Genomic DNA, 24,674 nt, shown 5'->3' with positions numbered 1-24,674 from the left:
CACAATTGGTGCATCCAAATGGACGAAACACACCGCTGCCAGAGAAAAATTATAAGAAAACCCCTTGTGATCTCTCCATCCAGTCACAACCATCATTGAGGGATATATTGAATTGCTTGTAAAGGCTTGGAACCGAGATTTCTTTCTTTGATCATGCCCAGACATGAAGAGACACCCCATGGTTGAAGCCATCCATTCCTTCTTGATCCTTATTTGTTGAAGAATGTAACTAATGTCGGTCTTGATAATTGTTTCACGATGTAATGTATTTTTCAAAAGAAAGAAAACAAAGAAATTTTATTATGAAAGAAAAAATATTTATTAGCATGGGTTTCATGCTTTATTATTTTATTTTTAGGTTTAAGCCTCCATTGTAGGCTTCTAGGGTTTATGCCATGAGTCATAGTCCTTGTCATTATTTAATAGACCCTTCTTGGGCTTTGTAAAATAAGAAAGAAATTTATTTTTGTATCAAAAGTGTCATTTGTGCGTCCTCCACCAAGTCGGCTTCAAAGAAGACAAGTCAGCCTCAAAAGGGAGCTAAAAACCACTATTAATAAGCAACTACTCAACTCATTTGGAGGCTACATACAATCAAGTTTGATATGTAGTTGCAGGAGAAGAGGAGTGTGAAATACCTAAAAGAGGAAGCAATTACCCTAGTGAAGAAGAAAGAACCCTAGCGAAGAAGTTTGAAGACCATTTTCTCTCTCTTTTGACTCACACGTGCAAATAGGAGGGCCAAAGTTGTAGGTCTGGAGTAGGGCCAAAATTCTAGAAGCTGGAGGGCTGAATTTTGAGTTTTATTTGGGTTGAACTTGTTTGACTAGAAGTGACTATTGAAGTTTGGTTAATCAATTTGGAAGGCTGACTTGGTGGAGAGAGGAAGGTTTTTTGGTCCGGTCTAAGGTCTTGGATTGTCTTAATTTAATTTGAATCTACTAGTGAAGAGTTTGACTAGGTTTTCCCCTATATAGTCGTTTTAGCGCTGACTAAGTGCCTATATATGGTGTCATTGATCTTCATGCTTTTGATTTGATGATTGCTTGATGAGAAGAAGATAAAAGAAGAAGATAAATAAATTTAATAAGAATACAAGAATATCACAAGTAATTGTCAACATAAGAGAGCCTTTCTGCCTTTTTGATTTTTTTAACATGGTATCAAAGCTAAGGTGAAGGATAAGAAGGAAAAAATACAGCTTGAAAATCTATTGAAAGAAGGAAGGATCAAGGAAAGGTTTCAAGACAAGATCATAAGAAGAAGGCTTATCAAAGGGAAGAATCTACATCTAGAAACTTTATGGCAACCTTAATGAGGTCAGGAAATAAACTAGAAGGAGCCTCCAACTATAGAGCATGGAAGAAGAGGATATATCTCATCCTCGCCTAGCACAAAGTATTGGATTTTGTAGTTGGAAAGGTTAAGGAACTTATAGATGATGCAGGAAAGGAAAAATACAAGGAAATATATATCTTAGCCATGAATCTAATTGTAGATTTTAAGTTATGGTATGTTCTATGCTTATAAAAATTTACTTCTTTTCCTTATTATATTCCAAATATTAGCAATCACACGTACATAAAGTAAAGTGCAGATAGAACATTAAAAGATCGACATAAAACAAGCCAAGACAAGAGACACAAGATGTGGCGGCTAGCCAGGGACAAACCCCACAATGTCTGGGGAAACCCTTTGATCAAATCTTCTTTTATCTTCAATAATTCGGCAGAGAGAAATAGTACAATAAATCTGATTCATATCAGCAGTAGCAAACCCTATATCAACAACATCAGCATTAGCGGCTTCATTATCAAACTAGGGCAGACGATATCTTGCAAACCGTTCGTCGGATTGACTTCATTCCACCACCAAAAATTGTGGCTTTCAGAGGAGGTTCAGATGAACCTACAACGCAGTTCCAAAGAGGAGATCTTCTAGGCCACGCAGGTCAATATTTACTTCTGCAGTTGCAGTTGCAGTTTCAGTTTCAACAGTTTCTGGCTTCAAACTAGGGCAATCGATATCTTGCAAACCGTTCATCAGATTGACTTCATTCCACCACCAAAAGTTGCGGCTTTCAGAGGAGGTTCAGTTGAACCTACAGCGCAGTTCCAAAGAGGAGATATTCTAGGCCACGCAAGACAATCTTTACTTCTGCAGTTGCAACTTCAAATTCAACAGCTTCCGGCTTCACATGTGTGAGAGAGAGACCCATTTCAGTGCAGTAGAGAAGAGACTCATTTATGCGTAGTAGAGAGAGAGAGAGATGTGATGAGATGAGTGAGTCCAAATGAGGAAAAGTCCTCTTATATTTATACAAAACATTGGTGGGTGAATAGATGCGACTGTTGGGCTTCTGAGCCTACATGAGTTGTAGGTCGGCTTGATAATAATTCCATAATCAAAATAAATTCATATCTCCATGAATACTTATTGGAATCGGATGATCTTTATATCAATCCTACACCTCTCAACGAGAGGAATCTAATAAAAATATTATTAGCCATGAATAAGATGACCCACATGAAGTTTTGCCCTGGTTTCCAATTTTAACACTCCCTCTCAACCATGGAGAACTTCATCTGCAATCTGTCTATCGGTCGTTACTATTCATCCATCAAATGCACTGCCCTGTACAGCCTGACCCTTGCCCTGCTCTGCTCTATTATGCCTGTTCTGCTTTGTCTTGCTCTGCCCTGCACTGATCTGTACTGTTTTGCTTTGTTCTGCTTTGCTCTTGCATTGTTTTGTTCTGCTACGCTTTTGTCCGAATTATGAAGAAGAAGAAATGATCGAGGATGTATCATACTGACTCAAAGTCAGTCTCAGAGTATGTACCACTGGTCCCAGACCAGTCTCAACCAACCCGAAGTCAGCGTCATAGTGAGTACAACTCCAATGGTCTTAGACCAGTATCATCCTCCATTGACTCAAAGTCAGTCTCTGAGTGCGTACCACTGGTCCTAGACCAGTCTCAGCCGACCCGAAGTCAACTTCATAGTAAGTACCACTCCTACCACTGGTCCTAGACCAGTATCGACCGACCCGAAGCCAACATCATAGTATGTACCACTCTCATTGGTCCCAGACCAGTACTGCACTGACACGAAGTCAGTCTTGGAGTATGTACCACTGGTCCCAGACCAGTCTCAACCGACCCGATGTCAGTGTCATAGTATGGTACAACTCCTACCACTGGTCCCAGACTAGTCTCAACTGACCCGAAGTCAGCGTCATAGTATGTACCACTCTCACTGGTCCTAGACCAGTACTGCACTGACACGAAGTCAGTCTCGGAGTATGTACCACTGGTCCCAGACCAGTCTCAACCGACCCTAAGTCAGCATCATAGTATGGTACAACTCCTACCACTGGTCCCAGACCAGTATCATTGATCCCAGATCAATGGAGGTCATCCTAGAGTAGGGAGTACGGTAGATACAACGATGCGTCCATCGGTACTACTATGGTCCCTTTTTATTGCATACTTATAATTCATTCTTTATATTTTCCTTGGTAGGAAAGGTTGTAGACATACATAAGGATTATGGCTAGACTTAGAGGGAGACATCAAAAGAAAATTATTAAACAAGCTTACAACCAAGGAAAACTCTACAAGGTTTGTTAAAGAACAACTCAATGTATGTTTGATTTGTTGTAGATCTTCTTCTTACAAGAAGGTATGATTATTCTTCATTTGGAATTTGCTTTGTATTACTAACTCTCTTGTGTCTAGGGTTTTGAATCATAAAGATTCTTGTTAGGGTGATTAATCACTAGATTGAATCTACCCTTCTCATACTATCTCTTTCCATTTGTTCATTTTGTGAAACCATATCCTTTAGGGTTCATTTCAAAACCATAGCCTTTTGATGCTTAGGGCATGTTGTCTATAGTAATAAAACCCTAGTCTACTTAGGGTTTGTTAATAAAAGTCTAGGAACATATGATTGAATCATTCTCCATTGACGATTAGGGTTTGTTGATGTTATAGAACCCTAACCTTTTAGGGTTTGTTGCTAATGACTAGGTTATAAGATAAAACCATAGATTTTTAGGGTCTATGAGTAAAACTCTTGTAATAGTTAATGAAAGAGGAAAGCCTAGGTGTATGAGATTCCACATAATTGAAACCTTAGCCTGGTCAAAATTGTTGTATATCTAATTTTGAAGTTTGATGTATGTATCTAGGGTTTATGATAATGTCCTTAGTAAGAGATTGATATAAGAAAATAATAATGAAACCCTATATATGAAATGGTAGAATGATAACTTGATTGTTGATACACACGATTTAGTTTTATTGATGAAATCTAGGGTATGTGACAAAACCCTAGTAAAGTTTAACATTTAATTCTAGGGCATAATATTGAAAATTCTATGATCGGATTGCTAACTTGATTTAGTTGCTAATATCTAAGGCTTTAAGTCTCGATGATGGAATCTAGGGTTTGTGACAAAACTGTAGCAAAGTTGTGGAAGTCTAGGATATAAAAGATGTAACTCTTGTTTGTGAACTTAACTATGTTTAGGTTTTGGACATCTTAAAGCTTGATTGTTTTGATGCTTACATTATAATGACATGATACCCTATTTTAATAAAGTTAACTTCGTGCTCCTGTATTTTTGTACTTGGTTGTACTTGTTGTTGAAAATATTTACCTATCTCATAATTCAAGATAACTTGATAATAACGATGAGCATGATTGAAAGAGGGAATTGAAAGAATGATGTTCATGAAGGAATAAAGATTTGAAAGATTGAAGTTTCTATGATGATATGATGATACAAATAAAAGAGCTTGCATGGATGGAAGAAAGAGGTTCTTGTTATAAAGAAGAAACTTGGTTAAAGAAATGATATTTCTCCCAATTAAGAGGGAGGACATATTGTGGCAACTATAAGAAAAGAGATTGAAGAAAGAATGAAATCGAAGAAGGAAACTTCAGATGAGATGTGTTTAATAATGATGACCTAAGAAACATCATAATATTTGAAGGCCCTAGAGATTTGTGCTAACTTGTATATATTTAAAAAAGTTTGTAACTAATTGGGGTTGTGATGATATAGGTATATCTCTCCATAAGTAGGTTGAACATCTTGGAAGCATGCTTTGACAAGATGGATATATATGATTTAGTTTATAGGGAGAGATGAAGCATATCAGAGTGACAAGATGCTCGGGAGGACTTCTAGCCAGCCTGTGATGAGGTCTAGATCTCGAAGTAGGGAGGGTATCATTGGTCTTATGGAGCTCTGACCTTGGATACAATACCTAGATCCCTAGGTTGGTGTTAGAGTTGAATCCCGATGGTACCTATAGTGGCTAAAGTTTTAAACACACCTTAGTCCCAACCGATTAGATACCTTGGTCAAGTATCTAATTTGTAGCACTGTGTGTGTTGTGGCTCTTCATAGAAACATATCATTTTGAGTTCATCCATGTACTTATGTAATTATGAATACCTCTTTAGTTAGAGTGTTTAAGAATGTAACTATTGTCGATCTTCATAATTGTATTTGAGACATTATGTAATGTATTTATCAAAAGAAAGAAATAAATTTTATTATAAAAGATTTTTTTATTGGCATGAGTTTCATGCTTTACTATTTTATTTTTAGGTCTAAGCATCCGTTGTAGGTTTCTATGGTTTATGTCATGAGTCCCAGTCCTTGTCATTATTTAGTAGACCCTTCTTGGGCTTTGTAAAACAAGAAATAAATTCATTTTCGTGTCAAAAGTGTCATTCGTGCCTTCTCCACCAAGTTGACCTCAAAGAAGACAAGTCAACCTCAAAAGGGAGCTAGAAACCACTATTAATAAGAAATTACTTGACTCGTTTGGAGGATATACATAATCAAGTTCGATCTGCAATTTTAGGAGAAGAGAAGGAGTGTGAAATACCTAAAAGAGGAAGCAATACTATTTTTTCTCAATTTTTCACAAGGAATCCATTGGTGCAGTCAGAATTGGGATTTGAGCAGTGGACTTTTGGGTCATCTCCAGAAGTAAGGTATTTCCATGTATTTGCTATTATTTTACTAAGATAATAAATAGGCTTCTCCACTTTGAAGTTGTGTTCGAAGACGTAGCTCACATTGTGAATGAACTTTGTTAACAAATATTAGTGCATTGTCTATAATGTCTTCATTTTGTTTTGCTTCTTCATGGATGTTGCATTTATGGAATTTTCATGCTCTTTAAGCAATTTTGTTTAACATAAATAAATAAAGGATCTCTGACCATGTTGGTATTAGATAGGTCTTCTTTGATGTGACTTGTGAGTGTGGATACTTACTAGGGCTCAACTCAAAAAGGGTGAAGGAAAACTCAAGTATTTTAACCCCGAGATTGGATGTACAACGTGAATAAAGAAAATGGAGGATAATGACATGAAAAAATAGAATGAGCAGGCTTTTCAGAAGGCCTTCTACCAGATGGAAGATCAGGTGGAAAAGTTGTTTGCAGATTACAAAAGGAGAATGGAAAAAGAGGCCAAGAAAGAGGGAGCTCAACAAATGATAACGTGTCAGTACACCAAGGAGGTGGAGGAGAATCTCTTGAATCTCTATCTTCAAGTCTAAGCTCTTCCTCTCCCCCTCGTTCTCATCATTCAAATATTCATTAGAAAAATGCTTCTAAAAATCCATTTTTAAAGTTAGATGTGAAATTTGATTTTCCCATGTTTAATGGTGAAGCTAATGTAGAGAAGTTAAAGAATTGGATTAGATAGATCTAAGTCTACCAATATATACAATAGATTGAATAGGATGACGCAATATTCGGTTGGCTTTCGCTTCAGCTAGAAGGCACAACTCTTGTATGGTGGGAGAGAAAACTTCAGAAAGGTAGTAAGCATAGTGGTAAACTCCTTTCATCATGGTATGAGTTTATTTCTACATTAAGAGGGAAATTATACCCATTGGGTTGCAAGTAATAATCAATGATGGAATGGATAAAGTTGAGACAGGGAAAAGGTCAGAATGTTCAAAGTTCTACATAAGAGTTTAGGAAGAAAAAATTAGCATTGAATATTCCTTTAGACTCACCATAAACTTTGATGAAATACATTGGCACTTTACACAATTATATTTTTCATTCATTGTTGTTATTTGATCCCACTAATCTAGATGAAGTTAGTGTGAAAGCAATTCATTTTGAAAACATGGGAAAACATGGACAAGAAGGCCATCGAAAGAAGCTTCCATCCAAGTCCCAAAACAAGTTCAAAGGAAAAGGAAAGGGCAATAAGACAACAACAAAAAAGAAAGATGAAGGAAACCCCTCTTGCACTCATTGCAAGAAATACAAGCATGATGATGAGAAATGCTGGAATGTACATCCAGAGTTAAATCCTAAGAAGTCTGGTGGAAAAGGGAAGCAAAATATGGTTTCTATAGCGCAACAAGACCTTGGTTCCGATTCCGGTGATGAGATGCAAATCACAAGGTTGGGGTACAAGGTAAAGGTCCCTTTCATGCTAGTTCACATTCTTAAAGTAAAGCTCACGACGATGAAAGAAACATAAGTGAATTGTTTCATATAAGAGTTGTATCTAAGCACACAAAAATATATACATTGTTTGATTTGGGTTCTCAATTTAATTTGATCTGGATTCTTAATTTAATTTGATCTTAGAATCAATTGTGAAGAAGTTGGGTTTGGAAATGAGACCTCATCTGAAACCCTATCCTCTTGGTTGTGTGTGTGACAATGCAAAACTCAATGTCACCAAGAAATGTAGGGTCAAATTTGTCATTGCTTCAAAGTTGAAAGATGAGGCTGATTTAGATATTGTCCCACTTGAATTTTGTGGCATAGCCTTGGAAAGCCCATATTTATATGACAAGTAGGTAATCTTTTTCAAGCATGAGAACAAGTAACATATTACCAAAGATGGGATGGAATATATTGTCAGAGCTCACTGCATGAAAGTCAATTTAACTCTTGTTATTGCAAGATAAATGAAGAGACTCATCAAATCCAACAAGAAGTTTATGCTTTGTGAGGGAAAAAGATGCTAAGACATCTGATGCTTTCAATGGTTGTAATCCTTCTCATAGGAAATAAATATTTGATATCATTTTGTTGACATGTGTCGGACCCACCAATATGTGAGGAAGAAAATAATTATTTTATGACTTTCAAAGAACAAGGAGAATATCCTTGGGTGCACACTTCATGACATATGTCCAGTTACAAAGTCAAAGACAAGTAAGTAGTACAGTTTCAATTTCACCATCAACAACTCATTCACAATTTGCAAGTATTCAAAAAAGACATACTCAAGTAAATGAACATCTAGTTGATCAAATTTTAATGGAGGAACTACTAGCTAAGAAACTTATTTTATTTACAAGATGAAAAAATTATTGAAGACAAACTATATGCTGAATGAGATTTATTTGAAAAAGCTCAGAGAGAACAGGCCCAAAATATACAAGGATAAGACATGGTACAAACTTCTACTATTCCTATTCAAGAACAACAAAGGGAAGAAACTACAATAGATCAACCTCAAAGAGATATCTGTCAACATACAAGTCTTTTACTTCAACAGAATCTTAGCCAATATATTAATACTCCTCCAAACGAAACATAAACAAATAAAGCTAAGGAGAAAACCAATATTGTAAGTATAGGGATTACATAAAAAAACACCTATCTCTTCTTTTCTCAGGATCACTTCCTCTAATATTATCTATGTTGACTCATTAGAGCCCATTGAAAAAAAATATATGCCTCCTAATAACTATTTTTTTCAGCAGTAAAGGGAAGGCTAGTATAAAAGAAAGATCTAAAAGAAGAAAAACAAAACAAAAATATGAATCCTGTGGTCAATAGGCAATAGTATCAGATGCTTCCAAATATAAAGAAGAGGATTCTTTTGAGGAAATTGCAGATTCAATGGGGGCATTTGTCACAATTGATAAATGGTGCGTTAAAAACTTGAGACAAATAATAAGGCAACAAAAGGATAAGATTATTGAATTGAAATCCAAGTTTTAGCAACAAAAATCTCTATTGGAAAGAGAATTTAAACCAAAAACAACGCTCTTACTTCAACAACTATCAAAAAAACTTTGAGATTTAAAGAATTAATTAAATTCTAAAATTCAAAGAAGATTCCATTGAAAAGAATGAGAAATTAAAGTTAAATCAAGAAGAATTTTACAAGAACCTAAGTTTTTTTCTTCAGATTCAACAAACCATGTTGAATAATCACTTTCAAACAATCAGTGAAAAATAAATTTAATTTGCACAACTATAACGTGGAAATCAAGACAACGAATGGCTTCAAAATAGTTGTCCAGATTATTTGAAAGAGATAAATTAATTGCACTTGAAAATTGGAAAAATAATCTCAGACTCTTGAAGCTTGGTTTAAGATGCACAAAGGATTGTTCTACATTGATTGATGGAGCCATGGATCTAATAATTTACTTTGACATGACATGCTCAGCCATTGAATCCTTTTGTTTGAGATTTATCAATTGGCTAAAGAAGGTATTTCTCTTTGTATCCTCATAATGTGCTACCAATTCTTTCGTAAATATTGTCCAAATGACAATTGATTTACAAGAACAAAGCATAGATTCCACACAAAACGATTTTTTCTAAATATAAATATGCAATGCATACCTTTTATGTGTGCGACACGTTGTGCAGATAAAAGAATTGCTCCATCTATAGTATCCATGTTACCGAATTCTTGCCATCAAACTTCCTCATACCTATCTCTGGAATGTGATGGGTCTTAAACCCAACATTGGAGTCTCTAAAATCATAATTCATATTCCTTTTTTCCTCATTACAATTTTCATGGATTACCTTGTCACCACTAGGAAGCCTTTCTTGCAGGAAATTTTTCAAACCTTCCTTCAACCCTTCCACCTTGACATTCATCATTGCTTTCACATATGATTTTAAACCATCCTTCAAACCTTCCATGTCCCTTTTTATTTTTACTTCTAAACCATCCATCTTAACATTCATCATTGTTTCCATTTTTTTTGGTTTTTCTTTGCAAGAGCGATATTTGTTGCAGTTGGTCTTGTAATTTTCAAATATCATGTTGCATTTCTTCCTCTTCTTCATGCGTCATAGTAAAGTTTTCTGGTTACTTACTAGGTGTATCCAATTTTTTTTGTTTCAAGGCATTTTGGAATCAAACAACAATATCTATGCTTCACTATGCCCTTTGAATCACTTCAAAATGATTTTTCAAACAAAGGCTATGCATAAAAAATAAAAATGAAAATACACATATTTTTCTTGCTTTTAGGAGCTCGATCTTGAAACTTTTGTATCTTTGTATTTTTGGACTCCCAAGGTCTAAAATTCTATCCCATGGTATCCCTTTGAGTCTTTTTTCCAATGCCACAAGTCATACCAATATTGGATTCTTCAATATAAAGTTATGCTAAATTTCCCACAAAGACCTGATTATGGGCTGGTTCAGTAGAGCGAACTTGTACGGGATGCCATTTGTCATTGTTTTAGCCTTCGGCCCTATTTGAGACTGAATTATGGAGCATGTAGAAACCCTAACTTCTTCAGACCATATCTCAAAAACTTAGCAAACCAAGATCTGAAATTTCTACACGCTCACCAAGATTTTGGCTCTACATGGTAGAAATTTCAACATCTAAAGCCTCATAGAAAACAAGTTATAGAAAAAATGCCAAGATGGCCTGTTTGAAGCAGTGGAAACCTAGAATCCAAAGCTATAATACCAAATGTTATGCAACCAAATCAGAAAATAGTAGAGATAGATCAACAAATGGAAAATTAGCCTCTTCGAGGGGGAAACCTCCTGTACATCACATAAATGAACAATTCTTGGATGATACAAATGACAAGGCCTCCTTGGTATATATATGAGTTTAAGGGGTCACAATATAATCAGAGCCTACACAACAATAATAATATAAGGGCACAACAATAACAATAGTGGGATTCTATGGGGCACAACAATTACAATATGGGGGCTACATGGGCACATTAATAATAATAGGGGGCTACACTAACAATAAAAACAAGGGGGATACACCATTATTATAAGGACCTAACAAGCTTCTTCCTTGATATGTGAGGGATCACATAATGCTTCACAACATCCAAAATGACGTATATTTCCTTCATATCTTTCAAGTTATGAGTGGCATGTGTTGTAGCTTCTAAAGGAGGGTGGATATCGGTCTCAACAAACTCCCACAAGCTGTTCTCCATGAGAATTAACGTTATCATATCCTTCCATGGGCTGAAATTAGATGCTCCTTCAAGTCGTTCTTCAAATATCAATGCACTTGAGCTCATTTTTTTCACATCAAACTTTAACCACAAAACCCTTGCTGAAAATACAAATATGTTGAATAAACTTTGTTGTTATAACATTTGTGCTACATATCTCCTTTTCTTTAGAGCTCCTAGTGCTCTGATACCATATTAGTTTCTAAATACTAGGTTCAATTTTAAGTTTTCTATAACTATTTAATACCTGTCAATTTCTTTAACTCTACAAATAACTTTTTCTGTTGTAAAATCACATTTGAAAACTACAAAACATAAATACTCTAGTAATTTTAATTCAGAAAATTAGCAACGAAATTTTGCAGAATTTTTTTAACCAAGGATGATGCTTGTTTAAGGGGGAGGGGATCGTAACATCCCTTGCAAAATTGTTAAAACTAGGACAGTACTTCACATCATTGTTTACCCTCATAAAGAATCCCACACTATTCTAATTGACAAAAATCCCACACTATGCTCCATTTAAGATTCAAAACAACAACATAACTATTAGAATTGAACACTCACATAGATAAGTTTTTCTAAAATATAGACTTGATCATAATTTGATATCCAATCTTGACATGACGCTTCAAAACAAATAATTATTGGAAAGGGGTTTCATACCTATTCCCAATTCGCTATTTGAATTTATTTATAATAATTAGATGTTTTTATTATTTTTTGATAGGGGTGTCTATTTTGGAATAGGGTTTCCAAAATTTTAATTTAATTATCAATACTATTTTTTTTGAAGTTAGGCACTTTACATTAGGTCAAATGAGGATTATATAAACAATATTTTTTGCTATTGGTCTACCCAAAGGGGCTCTTGTAGATAAAAACATATAAAAACAAATTGGCTCTGCTAGACCTTGTCATATATCGAAGTGAGAAGACAAAAAAGACTACTAGTACTACTAGCAAAAACTAGTGAGTCATAAAAACTATTGGGAAGAATCTCCCGAGATCCACGTTGGTTGGTCACTACCCTCAACCGAGGATAAGGAGATGTTGGCTAATCTCCTGGCTAGAATGGTCAACTTATAGTCTATATTGTTAATATTTCCTCCAACTTTTCTAATATGGTAAAATTCTCCCACTGAGTCCTCATATACCTCCCTATGTGGCTTGCAATATTCAAATAACAATTAACCTTGTGCTAAATTTTTGCCGAAGTGGTAGGAGAACATGCAATGGACCAAGTATAGTGAGAGCCACAATCCCCTTTTGTGTGAGATGACAACATATTAAGGTGAGGGGGGAATGCCTACTCCTAGACACTTTCCTCGGGGAAATTTTATTATCAATAATGATTAGGTTGATGGTATGGATTTAACCTCCATGGAATATTCTTAATAGTATGCACAAGTCAAAGCTTGTGATTTTTCTCGAAAGTTGTTATGTCCTTTTTCCCTTGTAATTAAATTGATTAATTAAATGAGTTATAGTTCTTTGAGCATGTGCCATTGATAAGCGATGATATTGTAATAATAACTAAATAATTTAATGATTTGAGTGAATTATTTTATATATATATATATATATATATATTTTTTTTTTTTTTTCTTCAGAAAAATACAATTATTTATTTATTTTATTTTATTTTATTGTTTGTTATATTTAATACTATTTATATATTTTTTATTTTTCAAATAAAACATTTTATAAATATACCTAATATAAATATCTATAATATATAATATACCTAGTATAGTGGACCACCCCTCTGTATGACAATCGAGGTACACCCCATCACTTTATATAGATTTCACCAGATTAACATGGGCCGTCATATGGAGGGGTTGGTGTGGTGTGCTCAGTAGGCCCAACCTCTCAACAACCTTTGTTGAGATGATGTTCTTTTGGCTCACACAGTTGATAATGAATTGCAATGGAGACCCCTTCACCCACATCTGTGAGTGGAAGGGACAATCCCCTTCCTATGGATCTTCAAGCTCAATCTTATAAAACTTGGTGGTAACAACGATGGCACTGGGCTCCACATCAATAATATTATTCCCTTTGTCATTCCCCTAGTTAGGTTCTGACTTAGACTTGGAACATGCATCTGACTCTGAAGCCTTTAGCTTGGCCAGTGTGACACTCACTTGTGTTGTGAGAGGGGCTCTTGTGGAACTCACACCACTTCCCCAATGAGGTTGAGACTTAATTGTTTAACCTTTGAAGGACCAACCTCACTAACCATGGACGGACTCCCATGGTAAAAGAAAAGAAAGACGAGGGAAGAGGAAATCCTTTCAAAAAAATTGTTCAAAGAAGCCCTCAAGCAATAAAGGAACGAGAAGATGGATAATTTTTCCCAAATGCTTCAGCAAGTATCAACAAGCGAAGCATCTTCATCGGCATCCACCTTGGACATGCACAGAAAAACAAAGAAAGAGAAGACCACTCTAATACTATTGATCCAGATTTATGCAGGAACCAAATGAAATATAGATTTAAAAAGAAACACAAAGCTACAATGAAAACTGAACTTCAATTCATTAATAATGAATACCAAAAAATTGTTTACAAGCAAAATTGAAATAAACTACTATTATTATTTGATATTAAAACAATTAAGAAATAACTTATATATATATCTATCTATATATATATATATATATATATATATATATATATAGATTTTTAATATATTAAAATACAAAATGTATTATCATGATATTTAATATATTTTATTAATATTTTCAAATGTTATTATGAATAAAATATAATTGTGCTTTCTAGAAGAAATGTTGTAATACCCTGTTATGATAAAAACATTTTGACTTTGTCAAATAAAAAATAAAAAATATAAACCAACCACTGCTAAAGAGATGTTATAATATCATGTAAACATTTTGACTTGGTCAAATAAAAATAAATAAAATGAAATATATTTATATCTAGGTGGAATCCAGAATTAAGATGAATTTAGACTAAATCAAATTTGTTAATTTTATTAAATTGAATATAGCCAACCTGTACCCCTCTTAATTCCACATCAAAAGGATCAAATCTCTTTTTAAATTAATAAAGATTTGCATCTTTGATACCTCTCATAACTTAATAAAACTAAAATTAAAATAAATCTAAACATTTTTAATTAGTAACTAATTATAATTGTAATTATTAATCTTATAAATGTTAAACTTTACCATATCTCTACCATAAACAAATTAAATCAAATTAAATCAGGTTAAGTCCTCCATCTCAAACTTCATTGGTTTATAAAATTACGTACAAAATTAAAAGAAACTTCATTGGTTAATTGTTCTGGATACATCTCCCTGGTTATGTGGCTGAAGGACTTTTAGGACGAAGTTCTTCAATCCTTTCTGTGGTGCCAAGAAGTTGAGGGGAATTAAGAGGTGGAGGACCATAACGTCCATCCCAAACTTTTCCTTCTGCATCTACAAAATTCTTTACATAAGACTGCATATAAATCACAGAACAGAAGCAGTTAAAGTTAGTAAGCATTTCATTCATATACATGATATTTCAGAAAAATTTGTAACATGCAAAAGAAAATGTAAACTTAGCCTATATATACCTCCTTATTGAAATTGGAAGAAGTAAGCCCATTCCCTATGGTAAGCCAGCCAGGTTGAATATTATGATCTTCACCGAAAATTTCAATTCTTCTTCGACCTTGAACCAGATGTTCAATTATACGATAAAGATACTCAGGCTTCTGGGTTGATCCTGGTAAAATTACAGACAATTTGATTGGTTTCATTCATTAAAGCAAAGAGAAACCAACTAAGAGATTTGATGATAAAAATACATACCAAAGGGAGGTTCTTCAGTTATAATTATGTCTACATCAATGTTGGGATGCATAAGATGTGGTGGGGTATTGTTCTTGATACCCATCAAACAGTGCTCCTGCATTCACATTTTATGGAGTAATATTATTCACAAGAATTTTTTTGGCTATGGGTTGTCAAACATTGTTAGAAAAGAAGTTTTTATAGATTTTTCAAATTTCAACCCGGATTTATTTTGAGGATAACGAATGAGTAGAAACATTTTAGATTTTTAGAAAACAATAAATTTTGTCGATGTTTCAAATCCCAACAAAGATTTACGGATGAAATAAATATACTCAAAATAAAAATAAAAATCTTACTTTAGTGCGCTTGAATAAAGCTTCTCGGTCATTTATAACAGCCTCTGAAGCAACACTGTTTTCATGGTTTGTTTTAATCCAACAAATATCTTCAACTCTTCTAAAACCCCACTGTATCAAGTCAAGAACAAAAAAATCTAATCTGTGAAATTCCATAACAAAATATCTGACTGCATACTTTTATGAACTATCTAACTATAAACTGAAGTTAAAAAAATAATAATTTGAGACAATGAATAATTATTAGCTATCCAGTTATTACCTTCTTGAAACAAAGACGTCCCTCTTCTAGACCTTCGGCAGAGCCAACCCATAGAAAAACAAAGGAATGATTATCTGCAATATCCTGAAAGCCAAAATTATACGATGTAAGAACAGCTACCAATTGTCCCTCCAAAAAAATCATATTTAAATAAAAAAAATTATTGTTTTTTTCATCTTATCTTTTTTTGGTTATTTTATTTTTTAACAAAATGATGATCAACGTCTACAAATATGGTTTATCTGATTTTTATTATAGTTTTGCTTACTGGACAAGTCAAAGAAGTTGGAGGTGGAGCAAATGTTTTTGGAAATGAGAATAAACTTAAATATGGGTCAGACTATCACAATCTTTTTATGGTTTCTATTTTATCAGTTAATATTACATTAATTTAATTCAAAAATTAAAAAACTCACAACATGGCACTGGCTTCGTCTTTCTTGGAGATAAGGAAACAGGTTATCCACCCAAAACCTAGAGGCATTTGGCAGGTTTGAAAACCACAAGCTGGTTATTCTAGGTGGCTTGGTTTTCTTTGAAAAATGGTGAGTCAGAGGCATATGGTAGGAGTGAAAGGCACACTGGGGTTATTCTAGGTGGCCTGATTTTCCTTGAATAAGGGTGATGAATCAACCTGCGTTAGCAGTTAGTAGCTAGAGATGGTGGCTCTCACTACTGGCAGGTTATTCTAGGTAGCCTCGTTTTCCTTGAATAATAGTGATGAGTCAACCTGCATAGGGACATAAGGAAATAGGTGAGCCGATTATTCTAGGTGGCCTAGTTTTCCTTGAATAGAAGTGTTGAGTCGACTTACATTAGCCGTTAGCAGCCAGAGTTAGTAACCAGAGATAATTGCCTTCACTGTTAGTTTGACAACTAAATTTTGATAAATTTTCACACAATGTACAAAAGCTCGTACCATAATGGTTAGAATAGAAATTTCATTTATATTTTAAAAATTGAAAAGACAACCTATCAATTTATCAATCCTATCTTTCCAAAATATTATAAAAAATTCCAAAACCTACGATCTAAATAAAATTTTCCTTACCTGGATTCGAAGGCTCTGGATTTCTTCCCAAGTCCAGTAATCCTCGGGATTAAGAACGCCTGGAGCTCTGCGAACATACTCCTCCATGGGCGGATCTATGAGAATCGCATCGAATTTAGTGCCGAACAGCTCTGGAGAAAGCACCGTCTCACGCAAATCACATTTCAAGTACACAGGATTGAACGATCGCTGCGCATTGAGCTCGTCCTTAATCTTCATGAGCTCCTTCAGATAAGGGTACTCATCTGCCACCACCGACATATCTGGGTTTCTAATAAAGTTCTGCGGACGGGCTCCCGTGTCAACAAAGTGCTGCGAGTAATCGTTCTGCTCGGCCCTCGTGGGACCGCTCCCATATCGAGAATGCGCTCCACTCTGTGGGAGGGTTATATCTGCACCTGGTTTCACCATATTCCGATGGTCTGGAGCCGGAAAGGGCACCACATTGGTGGGATGCCAGGGAATCCCTAATGGTCCGTTCGAATTCATTGGCGGTCCGTTCCCCGGATAGGGTCCAAAAGCGTTATATTCTGGACGAACTGGAACTCCCGGTGCCCCCGCGGGTGCCTCGGATTGCCATTGACCGGAAAACTGATTGTTATACGAAGTATACGAATCGCCTGCAGGGATAGGTATATTATGGGATTCGATCCCTCGGCCACGACGTCGTGCGAATCTACTGCCCTTCATCTTATTTCTTCTTTCCTGCAATATATTAGGCGACTCTTCTCTTTCTGCGGGCATGGCTGTATTCCCTGCTACAGGTTTTGCTCGAATGGATTACAGTTCGTCTGTGTTAACAGGCGATTTGGTTGAACTATGGACTGAGAAGTGCGGCAGATATTCTATAGCACGTATGCATGCAAACTTGCTTTTTCGTAATCTTCAGTTCGTTGGTTTCTTTGGAGTTGAACATCAATGGCTTCGCTTCACAAATTTTAGAACCGAGGTGGTGGTGGTTATATAGGTTAATTTTAGGAACCGCCGGGCCGACTGTTAAGTGGCCAAAATGCACGGGGCCTTAGGCACTCGGAACGTTTAGTTTTGGCGTGTTTTAATTGGCTAAATGTTGTAGATAAAGTAAAACATTTCATTTTGGGGTATGTTTTAATGGGGTGTTATATGTTTAGGGTGGACAAATAGTTTATAGATGTGGAGGAATGGTTTGGACGATTAAAAGTGGTTGAAATTTGGGCGAAAAAATTCAAAATTTTTTGTAAAGGCAGTGTTTGAATCATGTTTTTGAAGGTGGAAATAGATTCAGCACCATCAAAATCTTCTATGGCACCTAAAATTATGAAGTTTGACAATTTTTAATTGAATTTACAAAAATCCCTGCCAGATTTTTTAAAAATATAACGGGAATTCTATGGCACCTAAAATTATGAAGTTTGACAATTTTTAATTGAATTTACAAAAATCCCTGCCAGATTTTTTAAAAATATAACCGGAATTTCCATAACTTTCAGAGCAAAAAAACATAACCTTTAGACTACAGTTAAAGTAAAACATTTCATTTTGTGACATGTTTTAATGGGGTGTTATTATGTGTGTGGGGTGGACAAAATAGTTTATAATAACATAAAGTTTGTTTTAGGATAACATTTGATTGCATGTCTTAATTTAGAGTTATATGTATATGTGGGGGTAAATTAGTTTTATAATAATAGTAATGTTTATTTTAACCTAATGTTTTATTTTGTTGTATGTCCTTAATTTGATGTTATGTGTGAGAGTAAAATAGTTTATGATAATAGTAATGTTTAGGATAACATTTCATTTTGTAGCATGTCTTAATTTGATGTTATATGTGTGAAGAATAAAATAGTTTATAATAATAATGTTTGTTTTAAATAATTTTTTTTTTTTGGCATGTATTAATTTGGTGTGATAATAATATTTTATTTTGTGGAATGTTTTAATTTGATGTTATGTGTGGTTTTGGATAAAAGGGTTTATAATAATAGTAATGTTTATTTTATGACAACATTTCATTTTATGGTATGTTTTAATTTGGTGTTATATGTGTATGTGAGGTAAAATAGTTTATAATAATAGTAGTTATATGTGTATGTGAGGTAAAATAGTTTATAATAATAGTAATTTTATTTTAGGAAAACATTTCATTTTGTAACATATTTTGATTTAGTGTTATATGTGTGGGATTAAAAATGTTGAAAATAATAATAATGTTTATGTTTACCCTATGGACACACACATATATAAGAATGGTAAGATAGTTTATAATAAAAATGATGTCTTTTAAAATATATTTAAAAGAAAAACTTATATGTATGCAAGAGAAACACTTTTATATTTATATTTTATAAGATTTATAATGTTATTTATGTTTGATATATTTTTTTAATTCATTTTAAATAAATAGCTTAAGTGTCTTTTATCTCACACCCATGCATTATGGTAAAGTGGAAGAAGAACTCTTAATATAGATATTTGTAATGAGAATTAACTTTAAAGTTGTGTGAAAATGTTTTCCGCAATAAGAATATTGATAATATAAAAAGAAATCTCTAATACCTATAGGAAATACTATCTGTAACCACCCTCCTCCCGCAACTACCCAAGTAACTAACCAACCGGGGTAAACATGTGACAAAAGGCTACTATGATAGGATTCAACCTCCTTGGTGACCTTAAGGAAATAAAATTGACGAAAACACATCAACCATACCTTCCACATCAACAAAAACACTCCCAGGAGGCAACCCAGCCACTCAGGCGTCCTGCCCCTGGGTCCCATTGACTTTTTATATATCTTGACCTTTGGATGCTCCCACAAAGCTGCATACCCGCGTCTAGGGACTTTTCCCAGCAAACCTGTGCCAACATTCGTGGAATTTAAGGCACTTTTCTAACCCAGAATTCTAGCCACTGCCCATAACTTGCTGTAACTTCTAGAATCCATTAAACACATGATGACAAAACTAATAAACCAAAAATCAACTACAGGACTAGGCTTGACCATCCCCAATCGAGACTGACATTCTGTCAAACACTTGGCATCAATGTAATCTACAGGTCCGGGATACAATACAAAACATGAACGAATGAAAACTCTTATGGAACATGACAAGAAGGATCACCACCTTCTCCCTTGAACTGTTATGACATCAATTAGGTCTTGCATCCATCATTTTAACCATTACAAGTAAATACATGAAGTAACCATGACATGAACTAGTCAAATAATCATGCTTATAACCAACATAAAACCATGGAAATAATAATGAGATAAAAATCATTAAATCCAATTATAAACAAGTAAAAAGAAAGAGAACTTAGCTTCTATTAACCATAGGCAAATCCGACCAAGTTCAGGACTTCCACGTACCACCCGACCATAGACATGGTTGAACCAAATCTTTCTTTCGGCCAGTCACCCCCGTGCTCCATCTCCACCCTCACCAAATCGTGATCACATCAAAACCGGTGCTCCGATCACAAAATCAAACCAAACTTGGAATGCCATCCAGAATCCATCACTATCCTTAAGGAATATTCCGTCTCCTTGTCTCTCAGGCTTTACCGCAATCCAATCTCGGATATCTAGGCCCTAAACCGAGACACCAACCTCTCAGGCTTTATCGCAATCCACACCGGATAACTAGGCCCTAAACCAAGACTCCTCCCTCAGCCTTTACCATGTATCCCGACAAAACCGGTCATGGGATTCCTAGGCCTTTGGGAATGAACCTTGAGACCACCTCCACCTCAAATTTCGAAATCCATCTGACAATTCTAAAGCTAAAAACCGAGATAAACATCCCAACACACCATGGCATACAAAAAAGGCAAGGCTAGGCCGAAAACCATTATCATAACCCGACAAAACCATGCCATCGACAACAAGAGAACCATATACCGACATGCAAATCCATGCATGTCAAAACCAACTAGGAAGTCACACATGCAATATGTTACCTGCAAGTATTCTTGCTGAAACTGATTGATCCTGCTCTTCCTTCCTTGATCCTTGCTTTCCTTCCTTCCCCTTTGCTTGCTTTTCCTTCCTTGCTCCAAAGCTAGAGTGCTCCAAGAAAACTCTAAGAGTCCAAGAGTGAGAGAGAGAGAGAGAGAGAATAATGAGAGAGCTCCAAACCTAAACTAACAAAAGGTTACCAACTCATCCTTAAAAGCCTTTTTATTAATGAAACCTCTATTTTCTTCATTTTCCATGATTTTCCTTGATTTTCCTCCTCACATGCTGTTAGAGTAGGTTAGCTTATTAGTCAAAGGTCTTCGAAAATTCATGAGTTTTGCTGTCATACAAAGGGTCAAACTCATAAACATTTTCACTGTCATAAGTTTGACCTTTTACTGCCTGCAATTTCATTATGAGCCTCGTCATCACCTTGATCATTAAAGTTCAATCACGGGAAGGGGTGTCTAAGCATTGAGAGATGTTATGACGACTGTTGAGTCAAGGTTTTGAGAGTTTGTTAGGATGTCTACTTGATCACGTGTCTACAGTTAAAGGTACGATGTCAAAGTAGTATAGTCATTAATATCCTAATATTTTCCCTCTTTAAACATCATATTTTCCCCTCCTTCCTATCCCCTTATTCCCTTGTTATCTTAAAATTCCTCTATTCCTAAACATTCATATTATCCCTATTTTCTATTTTAGGCCTAGACCCCCGTTTTATCCCAAGTATAAGTTTCTAGGCCTAAAATTCCCTTGCCTAAACATCATTTTGTATGATGATTAATCCCTGTCCATATCCATTATATACAAGTCATTCATCATACCCACATCATTTCCCTAGATTTTGTTATGCCCCAAAACTCCAAAATGATTGATTTTCATGTGTTTTTCATGTGGAGAGATGATTAAACATCAAGTTCAATTGTGTCATCAAAATTTGGAATCATTTTCAAAATCATTAGAGAAGGCCGCCATTTTCATTATCTCTGATCATAGGTGAATGAATTAGTTCTTCATGCAGGGAATTTGAGAATTGGTCATGTATTGAAGGCGGGTTGCAGAGAAATTTAGACATTGTGTTGCGCAAAGGCTACTAAGGTTGTGCAATGTTGCGCAAAGGCTACTAAGGTCGTGCAGTGCTGCGCATGGTTTTCAGCAGCGCACAATTCATTCTTAGAGTTGTGAGAGTTAGGAGTTAGTGGCCTTGCCTGTGTATTCACTATTTTATATTCTGATCGAATTCTGCCAAGCTTTGTCACATTCTCTATTAAATGAAAAATCGCTACGCACACTTTGTTTGTCCATCAAGCCTATAGTCACATTTTCAAGTTTTTAGTCATGTTTCATAAATGGGAAATGTAGTCATTTTATGATACTGAAAGGTCAAAGTAAACTGTAAAGTGGATTTTATTTTTACCTGCTCACCTTCAACATTAGAAACCTGCCCTATCACCATTTCCTGATACAACTGTTTAAGTGAAATTGCGTTGTCACCATTTCCCAGTCTTGGACCCTCTGACTTGTACACGTAGCCTCTTTCAAAATTGAGTTTGACCTGCCAGGTATTAGAATTAAATGGCTCCTGTTGTTAGCAAGAAAAGTGGGGGATCTAGTGTGCAGTGAGCCTAACACCCTAAAGCTAATAAATTACTCACTTGCTAGTAGGTAGCTTTTGAAAACATAGGCTATGTCCCTTTTTGCCAGAAGGTCCAAAAGGTAGGTCACAATACGAGGATTACCAATATGTTTGCCCTAAATTTTCATGATGGCAAAGTTAAGCTAGGAAACTTGGAGATTTTTGTGACTGAAAAGTTCATTATTGATGCCACTAATCTCCCTACAACATGGGAAAAATGGTTTAAAGGAGATGAACTGGACATCCTAGCTTTCAAACAGTTTGTTAAGCCATAATTCATGGATAAGTTTTCTACAACTTTTCCCACTATATACCTTCAGGAGAAGTATATTTAACTTTTGAAAGTCATCCAAAGGTACTTCACTTATGAAGGAAAATTTAGTAGGGTATATTAGTATCATTTAAGTTGTTGTGGCATTTTACAGAGAAACAACCCATGAATTTACCCTATTTCTTACTAAAAAGCTTAGAGATAATGGCATCCAAAGTTCAGATTCAGAAGGACAATCATGTTTCCAGTTTATTTCATTTCTCTCTTATCAAAATTTTAATCAAGTTTGTAGTTGAAAAGAAGAAAATTTATTGGTAAGATTTCCTTTCCAGTGTTGATTTCTTGCCTCAAGTTGGGTCCTCATGAGTGAAAATGGATGAGGAAGAACATAAAGTGCAAGAAACATTTAAGAAGGAAGTCATCCACCCAGTCAAGGAGACAAAATTAGTGAAAAAGGAGGATGCAAATCCAAGCAAAGAACTCATAATCAAGCTTGGTAAGAAGGCTAAGAAACAAGGCATAAATGGTAAAAAGACAACCGAAGAAGCAAAATTGAAGGTGGCATCAAGACATTCTACCAAGGTTAAGGTAAAGCTTGAAGATATAATCCAAGAGGAGTTTGTAATGAGACCTAGGACAAGGTCAAGGGTAAAGAAGAATGAGGAAGAGGCAACCCCTCAAGTAGTGGTAGAAATTTATGAAGATAGACAGGGAGACAGGTAAGAAGATAACAAAGAGGAAGAAGTGAAAGGAGTTGAAATAATGCAACCATAGCAGAAGGAAAATATAGCATAATTTGAAAAAAGTGCTATACAATATGAAGAAGAGGACCCCAAGATGGTCAGGATGAAAGAATCCCTTTCAAAATACCAAATGAAGATAATGTTTCTTGAAAATAAAAATAGAGATTTGAAGCAAACAAGTCACCTAGTAGTTGGAAAGATTGAAACACCTCCTAAATATCTTGCCAAAGTCAAAGGCAAACATGTCTCATTTTCTGAATAGGCCAAGGATATTGCAATGGAATCCAGTGGATCCTCAATAAGAGAACCCAAATCAAAACTCAACTATGTACAACAGTTGAAAAAGGTGGCTCAAGCACCTAGAAAGCCACATTTTGATCAGTGGAAAGAATATGAGAGATGCCTAGAAGAGTTGGAGGAGAGTCAAGAACAAATCAAGAGGTTCATACAAGAAAATCAGAGTTACAAGAGATCTGTGCAACATATTATTGAGAATTTTGACAAAGAAGTTCGTGAGGCATCCAAGGCCATTGACAGAGGTAAGCACTTTGTAAAATGGTCCATTCCAGTGAGGAGACAATCTAAAAATCTGTGTGTAAGGAATTTGGTGTTGGATGAAAAGTTAAGGAGCATGAAGCAAAATTTAGATAAGGCATGGGGATTAGTAAATAATTATAAAGAAGCCACTAAAGCATATTCTCCTTAAAGGGTGCCTAAACTGAGGTCTAAGATTATGAATGAAGCTAAATATACTCTGTCATCACCCATTGAACATAATGACCATACTGATAAAGCCTCATAGACACAAGCCTCCAGCAACAAAGCTTCAAGAAAAAGGAAGAGGAGGTAATTAGGCCTCACTGTAAGTTTAAAATTTTGTTTTAGTTTCAAAAGTTGTTGATGCTATTTATATTTAGAACAATAGTATGAATTTGGTGCTTTGGAGTGACATTTAGTAACACAATGGCATTTTGTTAAGGTTGGAGGGCATTTAACAAGCAGTTTTGAAATTTTTTTACGCAGGTGCTATGTAGTCGTTGTGTAGACCATGCCCACACTCTTGCACGCGTTTTGGAAGGAAGCCACTTGTCAGGGTTTAACGGGGCCGACATGGAGTAGATGTGGCAACCAGCTCAAGCCTTCAACTATCTGCCACATACTAGTTTTGAACGCAAAAATCACTGGTCGCTATGCAACCTTTGCACAATTAGCATTCAACTTTTGAGCTTTTGCTATTTTCATTTGGTTCATGAAGATATAATCTTCGAAGATAAACATGTTTTATTTAAACATTTAGTTTTTTTATATTTAGTTGAAGTCATCGTGCTTTATGT

General features: G+C 35.2%; 1 protein-coding gene across 1 annotated transcript; it reads right to left on the bottom strand.

Annotated features, from left to right (window-relative positions):
- Window positions 1-14,593: 14,593 nt before the first annotated feature.
- LOC149219108 (uncharacterized) lies at window positions 14,594-17,488 on the bottom strand. The gene is made up of 6 exons (XM_089386705.1): window positions 16,745-17,488; window positions 15,694-15,777; window positions 15,432-15,542; window positions 15,091-15,187; window positions 14,853-15,004; window positions 14,594-14,734 (listed from the first exon to the last, which is right to left on the bottom strand). The coding sequence occupies exons 1-6, from the start codon at window positions 17,486-17,488 to the stop codon at window positions 14,594-14,596; spliced, it is 1,329 nt and encodes a 442-aa protein (XP_089242831.1).
- Window positions 17,489-24,674: the final 7,186 nt, after the last annotated feature.

This window comes from Pinus tabuliformis, chromosome Q, assembly GCF_031772625.1.
Source record: "Pinus tabuliformis cultivar Carrire ecotype Pingquan chromosome Q, CPIR1, whole genome shotgun sequence".
Lineage (NCBI taxonomy): Eukaryota > Viridiplantae > Streptophyta > Pinopsida > Pinales > Pinaceae > Pinus > Pinus tabuliformis.
The sequence above is the reverse complement of the archived record's forward strand: the minus strand, read 5'-3'. Positions and strand labels throughout refer to the sequence as shown.